The following is a 14,167-nucleotide window of genomic DNA, read 5'->3' as shown; positions in this document are numbered from 1 at the left end:
GTTTTAAGGCTGTCAAAGTCATATTGACATTGACAATGATATGAAGTTTCTTCGTATATTACGCATTTCGTGTTCGTTTCGTTTTATTTACATTCAGCAAGTAAGTCGGCTAGACGCTAGACTTACACAGTTCTGCCCGGCAGATTTGTTAATGCACTCGTTTTTTCGGCGTTGCACATTATTTTTTACTAATAATACTGTACACGTTTATCCTTATATTAACAAAATGTCTCTAGACATAGCAGCAATCGGTGCACAGAAAGTTAAAGGAATTCCTAGCGGGGAAGTAAGTTTTTGAACTATGTATATTCATTTTAAATTTTTCAACTATGATTAGCTAGAAATACTTAGATATTGTGAGTTGTATGGTTAGAAAAGATTTTGGTTATTTTTAAGCGGCGTAAATAAGACATATCAAAGTCCATTAATTTTTATTTTTTACGCCAAGCCCCGCGAAACCGGTTAGGCAAAGGTATTGTTGGTTCATCCACCAGTACCTTACACGTTAAGCAATTAAATTGTGTAATTGATGTCAAGACTGCTGATTAGAATGCAAGTAGTAATGGTCTAGTAATTGTGTTAGAGTACCTAACTTGTTAACTTCCTCATATCTGTGGTATTAGCTGATAAAAAAATTCCATAACTAAATCAGTGAGCACAGACTATATTATGTGGTAATCAATAATGAAATAAGCCTAATTATATTTATCTTTTCACTAGATTAAATTGTAGTAGCCTAAAATTTATTCGATAAAATCAATCTATAGATATGTTACAGACTATGATAAATTTCAGAGTTTTTCCTAGATAAAACTTATAATAATATACTAAAGTAATATAACAAAATAATGAAAAACAGGGTGGTTATTGTTCTTACTGCACTTGGAAAAAAAAAAACTTTGTACGGAACATAATTATTTGATAGAGTAGGTAATTAGAATTTAGAGTATTATTGTATACCAAGATAATACCCTCAACAATGTAAACCAATAATTAGGTTGAAACTTCAGGGATTTGTTTACGATTGCCAGATTGAAAGACAAAAGTAAATATTCAGCAGCCCTGAGAGTTGCAGGCGTCCATAGGCTACTGTGACTGCTTAATGTCAAGCTGGCTGTATGCTTTTTTTCACCAACATGGTATACAAAAAAACATTTAATGGGGGCAGCGCTTGATAAACTTTTGGAAGTTGTTGAGTTAAGCCCTTCTATTAATAGACATCTTTCATATTCTGATGATGACACAGATTTAATGCACAGGTTATTGTAGTATGCTGGCCAAGATGTAAAAAAAATACATAAAGTGGTTTGTAAAATAGTAATTTTCAAAATTAAAATTAGTTTTAAAGTTATGGTAAAGTGTAGTATTTTTAGGGTACCATACCCAAAGGGGAAAACGGGACCCTAATACTAAGACCGCTGTTCGTCCGTCTGTCTGTCTGTCTGTGTGTCTGTCTATCTGTCCATCTTTCACCAGGCTGTATCTCAGGTGATAGCTAGACAGTTGAAAATTCCACAGATAATGTATTTCTATTGCTGCTATAACAACAAAAACTAAAAAGTAATTTAGTATGACCGGTCTGGCCTCGTGGGTAGTGACCCTGCCTATGAAGCCAATGGTCCCGGGTTCAAATCACATTTATTCGTGTGATGAGTATGGATATTTGTTCCTGAGTCATGGGTGTTTCCTATGTATTTAAGTATTTCTAAAATATTTATATATTATAATATCGTTGTCTAAGTACCCTCAACACAAGCCTTATTGAGCTTACTGTGGTCACATAGTCAATTAGTGTAATAATGTCCCATAATGTTTATTTATTATTTAAGTACGGAACCCTCGGTGGGCGAGTCCGACTCGCACTTGGCTGTTTTTTTTTTTCAGTCATATTGGATGTAAAAAATTATTGAGTACTTATGTAAAGATAAAGATAGTTTATTTTTCAAGTAGGCATATGTAAAATTAAAAGAACAAATAAAGCTACACCGGCACCCTACACCTCTGACCCGAGAAGATTTGAATCCCCCCTCAATTGGAGGAGGGTATCCCAATATGGGACCGGCAAGAAACTCGGTAGGACACATCTTTTCATTACATCTTATAATTAATTAGGTAGGTAATATACGAAAGAAAATGCGTTTGTCCAGGGCAACCCATGGAATGCCCGTTTACGGTATTGGATATTATTTTTTCAGTCCGTGGAGTTGCAGAGTTTCTGGCAGGACCAGAACACTGTGATCATCTTCTTCAGACGCTGGGGCTGCGTGTTCTGCCGTCTCTGGGCTAAAGAGGTAAGTAATGTAGTAGTAAAGTTATTCAATATGTCTGTGAATTGGTGAAACCCAGAATTTTTAGAGATAGAGAATAGTATATTACGATACAAGTGCGAAAAATAGGAAATTCGAAACGAGTGGCGAAATATTTTAAATTGACACGAGTCCTGAATTACCTATTCGCGCATGTATCATACAGAGTTTTACAGTACATATACATATGGCCCTTTGAATTTTCGACATAGTTACCTAATGTGCTAATTAATTATCGCACTAGTGCGGTAAAGTATCACCATATGTACTGTAAAAAACAAAGAATTTCGATATTCGCGGTAATCCTATTGGGTATTTATTTAAATCTTTAATGTTGTTATTTAAAAGTTTAAAAAAGTTGTTTATGTGTAGTTCATTATGTTTATGTTTATTTTACTGTTTATGATGAAATACATTCCGTTCTATTTTATTCCCTAAAAATCGCATGTTGATCATTATTCTTATTAAAAAAAGTAGGTATGCTTGAAAACTACCCCGGTGGTTACGCCACTACTAGACGTATTTGAGTAAGGTTGTATAAACCTATATTTTTCCACTTGACTGTACTTACGGGCTGTTAATTTCTCATCCAAATGATGCGAGGTACCTATACAGAAGGATTTTGTTATATCTGACCATATCTGCGATAAAACAACTCATTCAAATTGTGTTTGGAGTTGCTAGAATTGTCTCGATGAATATTAGTTGCCCGTGGAAAGAAAAGTACAGTCCGCGATAAAAGCTTGTATTAAAAATGTTTTTTTTTGCCAAAAACTTATACGGAGCGAATCCCAAAATTGTGAAAAAAACCTGCTGCTCCTTAGAAAAGTTTGATTATATAATTGGAATGTATGAGATAGCAGATTTTTATTTTGGTTGTCGGGGTTGGTTCATATAGTAAAATAGTTCAGTATGTCCTACATATTCACTACTCAAATATTGCAAGACAGACACCCTGTTATTATCTGTCGGGTTATATGGGCCCACGATGTATAAACGCCATAACTGAGCAACGTTTTACTATGAAACCAACCACGAAACCGCGAATTATGGCTAATAAGTGGTTGAAAAAATCTTGTATTTTATTTATTTATTTTATAGTAAAGTTCTATAGCGTTTACAATAAATAATATACAAAAAACATGAGTACTTATAAGCATAGCCAATAACAGAACTCCCTGGAATTTACACAAAAAAAATCATAGTATAGAAAAAGGTTCTTCAAAAAAGGAGTTTACAGATTTTTAAAGGGTCGGCAACGCGCATGTAACACCTCTGGAGTTGCAGGCGTCCATTTGCTACGGTGACTGCTTACTATCTTTAAATATTTATTTATATTACCTACAATATTTACTCATTTGTGTATTTTTATTATTCTAGCTGGCTGAAATAGCTCCGGTTCTGCAGAAGCATGACATCAAGCTGGTTGGAGTGGGGGTGGAAGAGGTGGGATCCAAGGAGTTCATCGATGGAAACTTCTTTGATGGAGGTATTTTTTTTTCTTGTTTCAGCCTGGTCAGAAAAATAATAATAAATTTAACTGAATATCTACTGTTGAAGGAATTAAACGATCTGTTGGTTTTTTATGATATAGGAAGCAAACGAACAGACGAATCGCCTGATGGTAAGCGATAACCGTCGCCCATGGACACCTTTATTTATTTATTTATTTAATCTTTATTGCACATAAGAAAACACACTGTACAATAGGCGAACTTAATGCCGTAAGGCATTCTCTACCAGTCAACCTTTAGGCAAAGCAGATAAGTTGTAGGCGGTGCAAAAACATAGGTATAGGTGATACAATTGATACAAGTACGAACACAATACATTCATAAAAAATACACATACATAAACATACATATATATTAATAATATTGATACAAATACATATACTTACATATACATACATATATATATTATATATATATGAAATCAGATGAACTTACAAAGCAGAAACATTAAGATTTTCCAGTACTACCAGCAAAGTGCTCACTTAAGGATTTTTTAAAAGCAAACCTGTTCGGACACTGTCTAATTTTGACAGGGAGACTATTCCAAAGGCGAGCTGCCTGAATAGAGAAAGAATCGGACATGTAACCAGTTCGGTGAGATGGTATAGACAGAGATAAATTGCCAGAAGAGCGAAGCTGACGGACACGAGAGACACCATAGTAGTGGAACAAAGATTTTAGATATTCGGGGGACTGAGGGTCGTTAAGAACAGAAAAGAGGGTGCAGAGCATGCGAATGTTGCGCCGAATTCGAATGGGAAACCAGCCAAGTTTTGAGCGGAATGAGGAGACATGATCGTATTTGCGGAGACAGAAAACAAAACGGATACAATTATTCATTAAACGATCTAATTTGTCCAAGAGCTCCTCATTTAAGTCCGGATAACACACATCGCCATAGTCGATTATTGGTAGGATTAAAGTTTGTACTAATAATATTTTGGTTTTAATAGGTAAAAAGTGTTTAAGTCTGTTGAGAGCATGAAGAGAACCAGTAACTTTGCGGCTTATTTCAGCTATCTGTGTCCTCCAGCTCAGGGTACTATCGATATAGACACCCAAGTCTTTTACACTTTGGCTGTAGGGAATAGGCGTGCCACTAAAGTATACAGGAGGTATAAATTCGAGTTTAAGGAGCTGTCGGGCGCCGCCTATGACAATGGCCTGACACTTGGAGGGGTTAACGAATAGACCGAACTTCTGAGACCAATGTTGGATGTGTATGAGGTCCAGATTTAACTTATCAATGGTGGCAGTAAGGTCAGCAATGTTACATCGGTCATAGAGTTGCAGGTCGTCGGCGTAGAGATGGTACGAGCAGCGAAGGTCCGGAGTTATAAAATTGACAAAGACACCTTGGTATCTATCTACTTATCATATCGCGACTTCAATTTTTTTTATATTTCAACTTTATGTGAATGTCATCTCGCTTTGTGTGGTAGGGCACAGCACAGCAAATTCAATTCCAGATCTAGAGCAGAGCCCAACTGGTGAAGTACCTCAACCTTACAGAAAACCGCAGCCAAATAACACTAGACCCTACGCATAGTGTTGTGTTCCTGCCGGGGAGTAAGGTTGCTAGAGCTCAACGAGGGTGCGGAGTGTTAGTGTCGGCAACGCGCATGTAACACCTCTGGGGTTGGAGATGCAGGCGTCCATAGGCTACGGAGACTGCTTACCATCAGGCGGGACCTATGCTTGTTTGCCACCGACGTAGTATTAAAAAAAAACACTCAATACATATAGAAATACTAACACTAATTTATAACCCTATAATTTATGATTGACTTGTATAACTTTTAAATATTTTTTTTAACAAAGCCTACGATTACGATAATTTCCTTTTAGGTACTTTTGAAAAGACTATTATCTATGTTTCTTTAAAGAAGTTTCGATCTGTTTAAATTGGATGCTAAGTAAAGCATTTTCGTCTTTCTGGCATTGACATACAGTTTAATTCACGTAACTTGTAGTATGTATGGAAAAAGATTTCACAGAACAAAACCTATAGACATAAGAAATTAGGGTAGACTACTCGATGATTGGCTTATTACACAATTTTCACATTACCAGCCTTTTGAAGTGCTCTATTTTAAAATGAAAATTACTAATCCAGTTTGAAAAAGCCAGTCATTTCGTTACTCGCTTTTAAATATTAAAACTATTCTAGGTCACTTTATATTGATATTTTTTATTTTTCAAGGGCATATCTCGGCCGAGGTTTATCATTAGTTCAGCGGAAAATATATTTATTATTGTATTATTGCACGTAACAATGATAACATGGTCAATCAACCTATCATTAAATAAATACCTACTTACCCCCTTATTCATAAACGTGTACTAAAGTTACGATGCCACTGATCATCGTTTGTCCCTTTCCGACGTATTGGTATGATGGAAAGGGACCAACGATGATCAGCGGAATCGTAACTTTAGTACACGTTTTTGAATAAGGGGGTTATTGTGTCTTTCTTATTCTCTTATTATAGGACATTATTACACAAATTGACTAAGTCCCACAGTAAGCTCAATAAGGCTTGCGTTGAGGGTACTTAGACAACGATATATATAATATGTAAATATTTATAAATACTTAAATACATAGAAAACACCCATGACTCAGGAACAAATATCAATGCTCATCACATGAATAAATGCCCTTACCAGGATTTGAACCCGGGACCATCAGCTTCATAGGCAGGGTCACTACCCACTAGGCCAGACCGGTCGTCAAATTTATTTGTTTGCGTGGGACTTAGAGAATTTAACCAACTGGAGACACCTTGTCTGTTATTTTCCGTACAAAACCACAGAATAAATGATAGTACAGTCAGCGTCAAATACTTCGTAGCAGTCAAATATTTAGTATGGTGTACCGAACTATTTGGCCACTTTGACTGCTACGAAGTATTTGACGCCGACTGTACTACCATACAGATATGTCACTTCCTACAAAACCGAAGATTGACAGCGGTTCAGGGACGAATTATGCTGTCCCTTTCGCCATTTAGGGTTGTCAAAATTCAAGTCATTATCTTATCTGTGGTCGTGCACGTATTAGGGACGTCAAGTTGTGCCAATCCTAATAATTGCTCGGAGCATTGCTGATCCGAACGGAGCCGGGAAAATCCGAAGGAAGGAGTGTCGCCCCACTGACAAAACAGTCTGTTGATTTTTGTGGGGGAGGGGCACATGTATGTATATTAGTACGTAACGTACAAATATTCCTGCCGGTGAGTAAGGTTGCCAGAGCTCAACGAGGTTGCGAAGTGTTAGGGTCGGCAACGCGCATGTTACTCCTCCGGAGTTGCAGGCGTTCATAGGTTACGGAGACTGTGTACCATCAGGCGGATCGTATGCTTGTTTGCCACCGATTTAGTATAAAAAATGACTTCGTTTGCGTGGAATTAGTAATTTCGGTAGCTTATTTTTAATCCAATTTGCTTTTTATTGGATCCCCATACAAATTTCTTTATCTGAAAGGCATCTATAACGCCTGGATAAAGCGTTATGCCAGTTATTCAATTTACACAGCGGTTTAAGGTAACATACAGCCCATACAGGCAGACTGACACACTTTCGGATTTATAATATTAGTATGGGTAGTTGCGATGACAACTATTACGAGTAATGTAGTGTAATATATTGTACCCGCAGTTTTGACAGCTGACAAGCAGATTGCGTTGTATAGCCTCAGCGCAGTCTATAAAACAATACAGTCATTCGACGAAGCCATCTAGACAGGGCAATCGTGCGGGGTGCGAGGGGCGGGTCGCGCGCACCCGAGCTGCATACATCGCCATGTTAGTAGCTCGGTACTACTTACAGGGCTACCCATATTGTTTGTACCTAAATGTGAATTTTTATAAATTTCAGACCTATACTATGTGGAAGACCTGTCGACCTACCGGAACCTGGGCTTCAAGCGCTTCAACACTGTGAGCATCTTAACCTCGCTGCTTTGGAAGCAATCGAGAGATGCCATCTCTAAGGGGAAGAGCATGGGTGAGATTTATTGTAAATTCCAGACCTGTACCTAGTCGAAAACCTGTCTACCTACCGGAACTTAGGCTACAAGGTTAAACGCCGTGAAAATCTTAACCTTGCTATTTTGGAAGCAGCCAAGAGATGCCATCTCTAAGGGGAAAAGCATGGGTGAGTTCTATTGTAAATTCCAGACCTGGAGTCGAAGACCGGTCGACCTACCGGAACCTGGGCTTCAAGTGTTTTAAAACCGTGAGCATCTTAACCTCGCCGTTTTGGAAGCAGTCGAGAGATGCCATTTCTAAGAGGAAAAGCATGGGTGAGTTCTATTGTAAATTCCAGACCTGTGCTACGTGGAAGACGGTGAGTTTTGTAGTAAATCCCAGACCAACGTGAACCTGTCGACCTATCGGAACTTGGGCTTCAAACGGTTCAACACCATCAGAATCCTAACCTCATTGTTTTGGAAGCAGTGGAGAGATGCCATCTCCAAGGGGAAGAGCTTAGCTGAGTTCTATTGTAAAGATAGGTCGGGGTTCGGCAAACTTTAAAGAAGAGAATGAAATTTAATGTAAAATCTTGGTATCTATCCCATGATTCGGCGAATCCCTATAATCTCAAGATTCTACGAAAACCTGCAAAACCTTTTAACCCAGCGGGGAAACAGCCTTATTCAAATTTGACGTTTTCCTCGCGATGTTTTTCTGAAAACTCATTGGTAGCCTAGGTTCGAAGACACGACCTTCGGATTGAAAGTTGCACGCTTTAACGCTAGGCTACCAACGTTTCTTCTGTCTACAATTTGTCATTGTCTTTATCAGAATGTCATTCGTGATTAAATAGAACTGCGGTAATAACAGCAGTTAGGCTAGTTAGCTTAATTGTCCAATTAAAAACGTGCCAATTAGATGGCACATTTTAGTTCTCTTGTTAATGAATATAGATGAACACACTAGTATTTAGTATTTATAAGCTAAAAATTAAAATAAATGACCAACCAAGTATCCGAACCGACACAGTCGGCGACGGACTTCAAAATGGCGGCGCTATAATTTTACAAAATGGCCGACTATCCCTCTACTTCGTGCAAAGCGGCCCGGCCGACCATTTACCGAATTTGGACGTTTTTAAGGTTATTTCACTGGTTATGAGAGGAAAGTGGACGACCGCTTTTTCGTACAAACATAGTGCCCAATCTCCTCTCTGTATATTAACATTATGGAAAAAAATACAGCTATCTTACTTTAACTTTTACGATATTTTTTGTCATTATAAGAATTGCGGTCTTCCAATTTGTTTTTAATTTGTTTTTTGCCCTAACTTTTATTATAATAAAAAAAAATCTAACGAAGGGGCATAGCTATGGTTTATATACAGCAAATTGTGTAAAAACTTTTTCTGCAATATCCAGAGTAGAAATTGGGTATGTTTGTAAGAAGAAGTGGCCGTTAACTTTCATTTTTAAAGTAGATTTGTTGTTTAGATCTTGGCGGGGATCTGAAAGGGGATTGGGTGCAAACTGGAGGGGCATTGTTGGTCAAAAAGGGAGGAGAGGTGGCGAAGCATTTCGTTCAGACCGGGCCGGCGGAACATTATCCGAATAAGGATATTTTGCAGGTATGTCGTAATCGTCGTAATGTTCCTTTACAGTACATATGGTCCTACTTTACCGCACTAGTGCGGTAATTAGCACTTTACGTGCATATGTATTTAAAGGACCATAATATATGTACTGTAAAACGTACGACACACGCGCGAATAGTTAATTTCGTACTTTTCGCAGTTGTATCGTAATGTAATAATTCTGTTCCTTATTTCAGAGCTTTTCTAGTTGAACTCTAATACTATCTAATACGAACTTGTTTTTATGGGCATTATTATATGATTTTATTTTCTACTTAATTACTTATGAAAACAAACTAACCAATAATTTATTGCATAAAGTAGTATCGCCGCCAACAGATCTATTGGAGCATCAAAGATACTCATAAATATCTGAACATGCTTCTATTGTCAGCGCGTTACCATGTTTAGATATTTTTGAGCACATTGGCTGAGAACTGTAGAGTGGTCATATTTTTTTTGATGGAGCGGCAAAGGTGTTTAAATATCTAAGCAAAACTTCTATTATCACAGCATTAAAGTGCATGCTCAGATATTATTCAGCAATCTGGTCGCTCCGATATATCTCACCGCGACTGTTCAAGTTATTGTTCCCTCAACGAAGCCGCGACGTCCATATAACACCAGCTTGATTATTTTGAAACATGGACTCCTTACCTTTCCGTGACCAATCGCCTCCCGGGTGTAAACTCGTATAGTGGTTAACGGCTATGTATGATGAACCCTCGTGGACGTCAGCTGCCGCTTCGTTGGTGTTGAGGAATGGCAGCCACCGAAACACGTAAAAAAAAATGTCATCGCCTCCCGTTTAATACTCTGTCAGATGATAATTCAGGTGCTACTGTTAATTTACAAAATCGTCAGCCGGTTATATCGCGGTGGTAAGAACGTCAGCTTGCAAGAATATTTTGTGATAGCAATAAAAAATAATGAAACTTTGCATGTATCATCAAGTGAAATGCCTGAAACGCCATAAACGGATTACGCAATTTACACATTACGCATACTTTTGCATAAAGTGGTAAGGAGCGTATTTTTTACATGTTTAAAACAGCATCTAAACTATCATTTGAGAAAGTATCAGCCGGTAGGCGATGACTGACGAAATATGCTCCTGACCCGCGGTCTATTATCATTCAGTTGACGAAGAAAAACCATACAACCGGCTTGCCCAATGAACATGCTTATTACGCCACTATTAAACAGCCGGGGTCTAGCTAAGATGACAATCATTTGCAGAAAAAACTAAACGCTATTGTCTCTATTATCATTCAGTTGACGAAGAAAAACCATACAACCGGCTTGCCCAATGAACATGCTTATTACGCCACTATTAAACAGCCGGGGTCTAGCTAAGATGACAATCATTTGCAGAAAAAACTAAACGCTATTGTCTCTATTATCATTCAGTTGACGAAGAAAAACCATACAACCGGCTTGCCCAATGAACATGCTTATTACGCCACTATTAAACAGCCGGGGTCTAGCTAAGATGACAATCATTTGCAGAAAAAACTAAACGCTATTGTCTCTATTATCATTCAGTTGACGAAGAAAAACCATACAACCGGCTTGCCCAATGAAAATGCTTACTACGCCACTGTTAAACAGCCGGGGTCTAGCTAAGATGAAAATCATTTGGAGAAAAAACCAAACGCTATTGTTTCTCTCTCACTCTTCCATATTAGTGCGATAAAGAAAGTGTTTCGTTTCGTTCATCTCCGAACGATTGTCAACTTGGCTAGCCCCCCTGAAGTAGAGTTACACAGATAAATGTAAAATGTTGAAATATTTTTCAGGCGTTTGGTTTGGAGCATGAGTACAATCCAGATACCATGGCGAACAAGAAACCAGATGAGAATGCTTGCCCGGTACGTAATATTTAACTAAGGCGAGCGGGATGCGTTGTCTCGCTCAAACATATGAGCGTGCGAATCGTATCCAGTGTGATAATCGCCTAAAGTAATACCTTCCCCAAGGTATCACTCCTAGCCAAAATGAAAATATACATTTTTAGGGTTCCGTACCCAAAGGGTAAAACGGGACCCTATTACTAAGACACCGCTGTCCGTCTGCTGTATCTCATGAACCGTGATAGCTAGACAGTTGAAATTTTCACAGATGATGTATTTCTGTTGCCGCTATAACAACAAATGCCAAAAAGTACGGAACCCTCGGTGGGCGAGTCCGACTCGCACTTGTCCGCGTTTTTCTTTTCGTTTGGCGTTAGTCGACGTACGATTTGGCTAGCCCCCACAGGTTATCACAGAAAAAGAGTCGGACCCAGTGCACAGAATTTTAAGTGACAGATTGGAGAATGTCACCATTATATTGTTATTCATTTTCTAATTTTTTGATTTAATAACCATTAAATTTGTTTGAAACTAAAAGTAGTTTTATGGTAGTGTAAAAATAATACTCGTAATTCAGCCTATATATGTCCCACTGCTGGGCACAGGCCTCCTCTCATGTGCGAGAGGGCTTGGGCTATAGTCCCCACGCTAGCCCAATGCGGATTGGGGACTTCACATACACCTTTGAATTTATCCGCAGATGTATGAAGGCTTCCTCACGATGTTTTCCTTCACCGAAAAGCTAGTGGTAAATATCAAATGATATTTCGTACATAAGTTCCGAGAAACTCATTAGATTTTAGAATTATAATTTAGAAAGTATTTTATTTAGTGTTGCATAATAATGTTGTTTTAAGTTTAAATAAATGTCGTCCAAATTAAAATAACATTAATACTGTAGTTAGACTTCTTAATCACCATATACAAACCTTCCGTTTTTCAGACAGAGACGAAATCCTAACTTCTGGCAGAAGTTACACTCCATATGGGCGGAGCGTCGATGTAAGAAAAGGCTTAATTTAACACAGTAGTTACACATTGGTTGCTATATGACACATAGTTCCAAATTTTCACCAAGTACATTATATTATATACTTTACATTCAAATAAATAAATAAAAGTAACGTATCATTAAGTAGAATAAACGCTCAACATGTTTCAATGAATGAGTATAGTATGAATTTTATGAAATGACTTTTTCGGCTCGGAGCCTAATCTATTAAACAAAAGGTATTGTTTCCTTTATGCAGCGAGTACTTCTGCTACTACACGCCGTCATTAGTAACAGGGAATAAGCCGTTTGGAAACCAATTTTACCATCCTATTTATATGGTTCAAATTCATGAACCAGCCCATTCGGATGTAACAAGATTTGTTATCTCAAAAAATAATGTGTTTTTGCTACCCGCGTCGCTGATTGTCCTTCGTATAAGCTGTTACATAAATTTGAACTTTAATACTATCACGATATATGCTTGTGCCGTAAATATTAGGGCCCGAGCCGAAAAATTCATTTCATAAAGTTCATTTCATAAGATTCATACTATACACGTCGCGCGATCGATCAGTAGAGGAACGGTGCAGTCGGTGCTCCAGTCCAAGATCCACAAAAACATATCGTTTATTCAACTTAATAATTCGTGAATAGCAAGTTAAAAATAATTTTAATATGTTCAAGTCTCACGAGAGTTTCATAGTTGAAATGTAATTCAAATTAGTAGTTGATTAACAGTTAGGTACGCTTGAAATTCTACGCATTCGTAACAGTTTATTATTTTACAAACAAAGTAAATATTTTTCATGGTAAATAATGAGACGGGATTGCCAAAACCTGAAATTTTAATTGAAATGTCATATAAAACGTTAAAACAGTAGTTAGACTACGACATATTTATAAAAAAAAAAAAAATATTATCAACGTTTTGAATTATTATATTATTTATATTTGGTAGGCTGGTAAATAAAATATATTAAAGAATTTAGGCTATGTGAATGTGGAATAGATTTCCTATAGATAGAGGTGATTGGGACAATGGGTCTAAAATATTGGTTAACTAAAATGATGGAATATTTAAGGCTATGAGTTAATGATTAAATGCATGATTAGCCTTAAATAAGGTGCATGGGATAAAATGCTTAGATTTATAAATGATCTAAACACTTAAGACTTAAAATTATTAAAGACTATGGGAAAAATATTAAATTAAGGATATGAGAAAAAATTATAAATAATAAAAAGGTTTTTGTCACGTAATTAAACTTATGAGTATATTTTAAATTATAATTGTTGCCTCTATCGTTGTGGGCTATAAAGTAAAGGAATTTGTAATAAAAAGTGCATATTAATTTGAAGAACCGGGAGAACTAAGGAATGAATAAGTTTTGATATCAAAATTATTGAAAAAATTAGAATGACTGTTAAAAATGTATTAAAATTTATAAGGCTAATGTGTCAAGAATTAACCTTTTGAACACCAAGAACACCTTAAGTCGTCGTTACTAGTTGTGCCCACAGCGCCAAGGACAACTATAGGTGATATGGCGGATGCTGTCAAAGTAACCTTAACACTTTCAAGCAAGGTTTATTAGCTCGCTTCCGCCCGTTACCTTGGCGTGTAAGTGTCGTTTTTGTTCAAGACGTAAAGCGTTCAAAAGGTTAAATAATTGTTATATAAATTATCATGACAAAAATGTATATTTTGTTTTAAAAATAAAACGAATCTAAATAATATTTGTTTTTATTTTTATTACTTGTTAAGGTGTTAAATTGAATATAAAATATGTCAAAAATGTATTAAGATGGTCATACTGAATAAAAATAATGTGAAAATAAAATACACTCCTGGGCCCATAAGTGATGTCTCCTTCGGGCCCTTAAGGTGTA

At 37.0% G+C, this 14,167-nt stretch overlaps 1 protein-coding gene across 1 annotated transcript; it reads left to right on the top strand.

Annotated features, from left to right (window-relative positions):
• The first annotated feature begins 64 nt into the window (after positions 1–64).
• On the top strand, positions 65–14,014 carry LOC133531085 (prostamide/prostaglandin F synthase-like). Its single transcript, XM_061869183.1, has 7 exons — positions 65–286; positions 2,196–2,291; positions 3,687–3,795; positions 7,700–7,828; positions 9,291–9,424; positions 11,230–11,301; positions 12,227–14,014. Exons 1-7 carry the CDS (start codon positions 152–154, stop codon positions 12,242–12,244), a joined length of 693 nt encoding a protein of 230 aa, XP_061725167.1. The 5' UTR covers positions 65–151; the 3' UTR covers positions 12,245–14,014.
• The last annotated feature ends 153 nt before the right edge of the window (positions 14,015–14,167 follow it).

Source organism: Cydia pomonella, chromosome 24 (assembly GCF_033807575.1).
Source record: "Cydia pomonella isolate Wapato2018A chromosome 24, ilCydPomo1, whole genome shotgun sequence".
Classification (NCBI taxonomy): domain Eukaryota; kingdom Metazoa; phylum Arthropoda; class Insecta; order Lepidoptera; family Tortricidae; genus Cydia; species Cydia pomonella.
The sequence above is the reverse complement of the archived record's forward strand: the minus strand, read 5'-3'. Positions and strand labels throughout refer to the sequence as shown.

Excerpts from the sequence above, each read along its gene's own strand:
- LOC133531085 (XM_061869183.1), top strand. The coding sequence starts at position 152 with ATGCACTCGTTTTTTCGGCGTTGCACATTATTTTTTACTAATAATACT. Across the intron at positions 2,292-3,686 it reads GCCGTCTCTGGGCTAAAGAG|CTGGCTGAAATAGCTCCGGT; the intron begins GTAAGTAATGTA and ends TTATTATTCTAG. Across the intron at positions 9,425-11,229 it reads CGAATAAGGATATTTTGCAG|GCGTTTGGTTTGGAGCATGA; the intron begins GTATGTCGTAAT and ends AATATTTTTCAG.